The sequence below is a fragment of the Mus pahari genome, chromosome 2 (genome assembly GCF_900095145.1).
Source record: "Mus pahari chromosome 2, PAHARI_EIJ_v1.1, whole genome shotgun sequence".
NCBI lineage: Eukaryota > Metazoa > Chordata > Mammalia > Rodentia > Muridae > Mus > Mus pahari.
In genome coordinates, this window is record NC_034591.1 from 25,761,207 (window position 1) to 25,764,057 (window position 2,851).

The window sequence follows — 2,851 nt, forward strand, 5'->3', positions numbered from 1 at the left end:
AAGAGAGGCCCCTTGGTCTTGCAAACTTTATATGACCCAGCACAAGGGAAGGCCTGGGCCAAGTAGTGGGAGTGGGTGGGTAGGGGAGCAGGAGTGGGGGGGCGTATAGGGAACTTTCGGGATAGCAGTTGAAATGTAAATAAAGAAAATAATAATAAGAAGAAAATAAAAAATAAAAAGAAATAGAAGTACCACAGTTAAAGTACTTACTACGTTTCCTTGGTTCACACAAGCCCTTACATGTAGCTTCCTCGGAGAATACGTTCATAGTCCTGCTACACAGACCAGGCCTAAGGGGCTCACATGTCATGGTATTCAGGTTGAAGTAAAACTGTATATTGGGCTTATCGCATGGATACGTTTTGAGTTCTAGTCGACAAACTGGAGGAACTTCTGGGGGTCAGGAAAGCAATAAAACACGTTATTCAAAATAATCTTTCGCTATTAGGAAGAACAGAAATAAGTCAGTGGGGAGTTGGGGCAAGAAGAATAAACGTTATTCACTTTCGATAAGAATGTCAATGGGCATAGCCACTGTGGTAGTCATCAGGGAAGGTCTTCCAGAAGTAGACTAGTACTATCTCGTGACCCATTTCTATCAAAGTCAAAGGTGTAGATAAAGAGTCCTGAGTGTATACATCACAGAAACATCTGCATATGCTTCTTTCTCCCTGTACACAAGAGCTGAAGAACGGAGACACCCTAGTTGTCCAATAACAGATGGATTTTAAAATAAATGTGGCTGAATTACAATGGAATGTTTTTTTCAGATGAAGGTAAAGATGAAGTCGCAATGTTTCTAGGGAAATGCGTGAAACCAGAGAATGACATGAAAAACAAAACACGCAACACTCAGAAAGACAAATAGCACGCATATCCTCCCGTAAACACTCTAGTTTGAAGTGTATGCATGATGGAAGTAAAGAGGTGGACGAGTGAGGCACGGGAGGAAATGGGCGTGGAGAGAGGGGCAAAGAGTACATAGAGCGCATGTGCCATGAGAGCGGAAGGTGTGGCTACCTGGGGATAAGGGCCAGCAAAAAGGGACAGAGGATGAGGAAGGTGCAGAGGGAAGGCAAGAACAAATGGTATGTATGTATGTAGGAACGAGCCTAATAAAGCCCAGCATTTTGTATGCTAACCCAAGAAACTAATAAGATGCTAATAAAAGTCAAAGCGGCCTTCTTAGTAGTACTTCTAAAACATTACCGTCATTTCTGAAACTACTGGGGGACGATAACCTTATTTCATACTGGATTAGTGGACTCCAAAAGTTCACCCATTCATCTGAAGGTAAACTTTTGATAGAGTGAGCAGGGTTGACTTGGCTGAGATACAGGTTTCAAGTTCTGTAGAAAGACCCCTCTCTGTTTCCATATGAAAAGTTAGTCCCATCGGTACGTATTTCTTCCTGGCTAAGTTCCTTGGTGACCAAAGCCCCACGCCATCCTTCATAGACCATCCTTGTATAAAAGGACAAAGTAAAAGAAAACAGGCTCTTGGGAAGCTTGGCTGTCTATGCCTCTACACTAACCCAAGTGTCAGGTAACAGAAGGAAAACAGAAAGATAATGAGCTAAATTACACTTCAAAAAACAAGAACCAGTAAAACATATTCCCTATGGATGGGTAATCGACAGGAGGCAACAGTGGTCTCAAAGACCCGTATTTCTGCAACTAAAATCCTGTCTGATGCAGAAGAGCACTCCTGTTTTCCCCTTGCATTTATTATGGCCTGAGATGGGCTCCTGGTGTCTTTCCCAAAGTTCACAGACAGAGTTACAATGGAATCTGGTAGTGAGAGAAACTCTGTTAGTGGTTGTAGATTGGGAGTTCCTTTGGAGAAACTTCAAAGAAATCCTGTGGGAGGTGGGCACAAACTCTGGCCCGCCCCTTTTGTGCCCAGGCTGGCTGAGTTCTGTGCACCCCCCCCCCCTGAACACTTACTCTGGATACTTCCGCAAGTGTGTTCGCAGAGTTCCCGACTGTGGAAATTGTTGGCATTGCCCAGGCAGCCTCCGTAGTTGAATCTGCGGCACTTTTGCTGGTCCCTGTCATAGTAGAACTTGGGGATGAGGGCCTGACAAGGTCCCGCGTCCAAGGGCAAGAGGCAGATCTCTAAATTATTCCCTGTAAGAGGGTCAGAAGGAATGAAGCAAGGGAGCCGGTCAGATTTGGTGCCTAGCAGGGACTGGAAGATCTGACTCCAGAGTTCACCACAGAAGTTTCTGAACTAACTAGGGCACGACTTCTCCTCGGTGGTGGCAGGGACCTAAAGACAGCCTAGCAAGGAAGCGGATGCGGCAAGGGGGGATCCTGGGCGGATACCTGAAGTGAGAGCGAGAACGGAGCCCACCAGGAGCAGCGGCAGATTCCACAGTCGCAGGGGCATAGCGGGGTCCATAGTGCTGGGTGGTGCTGTGGCTCGCAAGACGCCAGGAGGGAGGAGAGTGCTAGTCGCTTGCTAGCAAAAGAGCTGCCTTTAAGCCACCCCTGGACCCCCGTCGGGGCGGAGCGCAAACCATGACTGATTCAGGCCTGAGGCAGAGCTCATCCCGCCCCCGCCTGTTCCAGGAGGAATTTCCCGGGAGTTGAGAAGTTGAGCCTGATTCCCAAAGTTTTGCCCGCAGCCACGGGGTGATGCCTGTGGAGTGGAGTGCCTGTGTCAGTGATGATGGGAAGTGGGCTAGCCAGAGGGAAATTACCCATGGTGGATTGCTCAAGGCACCAGTTGTCAATTTGCACTTTCATCTCTTTCTTCTTCTTCTTCTTCTTCTTCTTCTTCTTCTTCTTCTTCTTCTTCTTCTTCTTCTTCTTCTTCTTCTTCTTCTTCTTCTTCTTCTTCTTCTTCT

General features: G+C 46.9%; 1 protein-coding gene across 1 annotated transcript in view; it reads right to left on the reverse strand.

The window, feature by feature from the left end:
• The window catches only part of Tfpi2 (tissue factor pathway inhibitor 2), a 6,019-nt gene extending 3,331 nt beyond the window's left edge, over nucleotides 1–2,688 (reverse strand). Inside the window, exons 1-3 of the mRNA XM_021191853.2 lie at nucleotides 2,328–2,688; nucleotides 1,947–2,129; nucleotides 211–393 (exon numbers count right to left, since the gene is read on the reverse strand). Of these exons, the coding sequence (XP_021047512.1) occupies nucleotides 211–393; nucleotides 1,947–2,129; nucleotides 2,328–2,403 (442 nt within the window). The 5' untranslated portion in view covers nucleotides 2,404–2,688. The remainder of the gene's footprint in view (nucleotides 1–210; nucleotides 394–1,946; nucleotides 2,130–2,327) is intronic.
• Nucleotides 2,689–2,851: the final 163 nt, after the last annotated feature.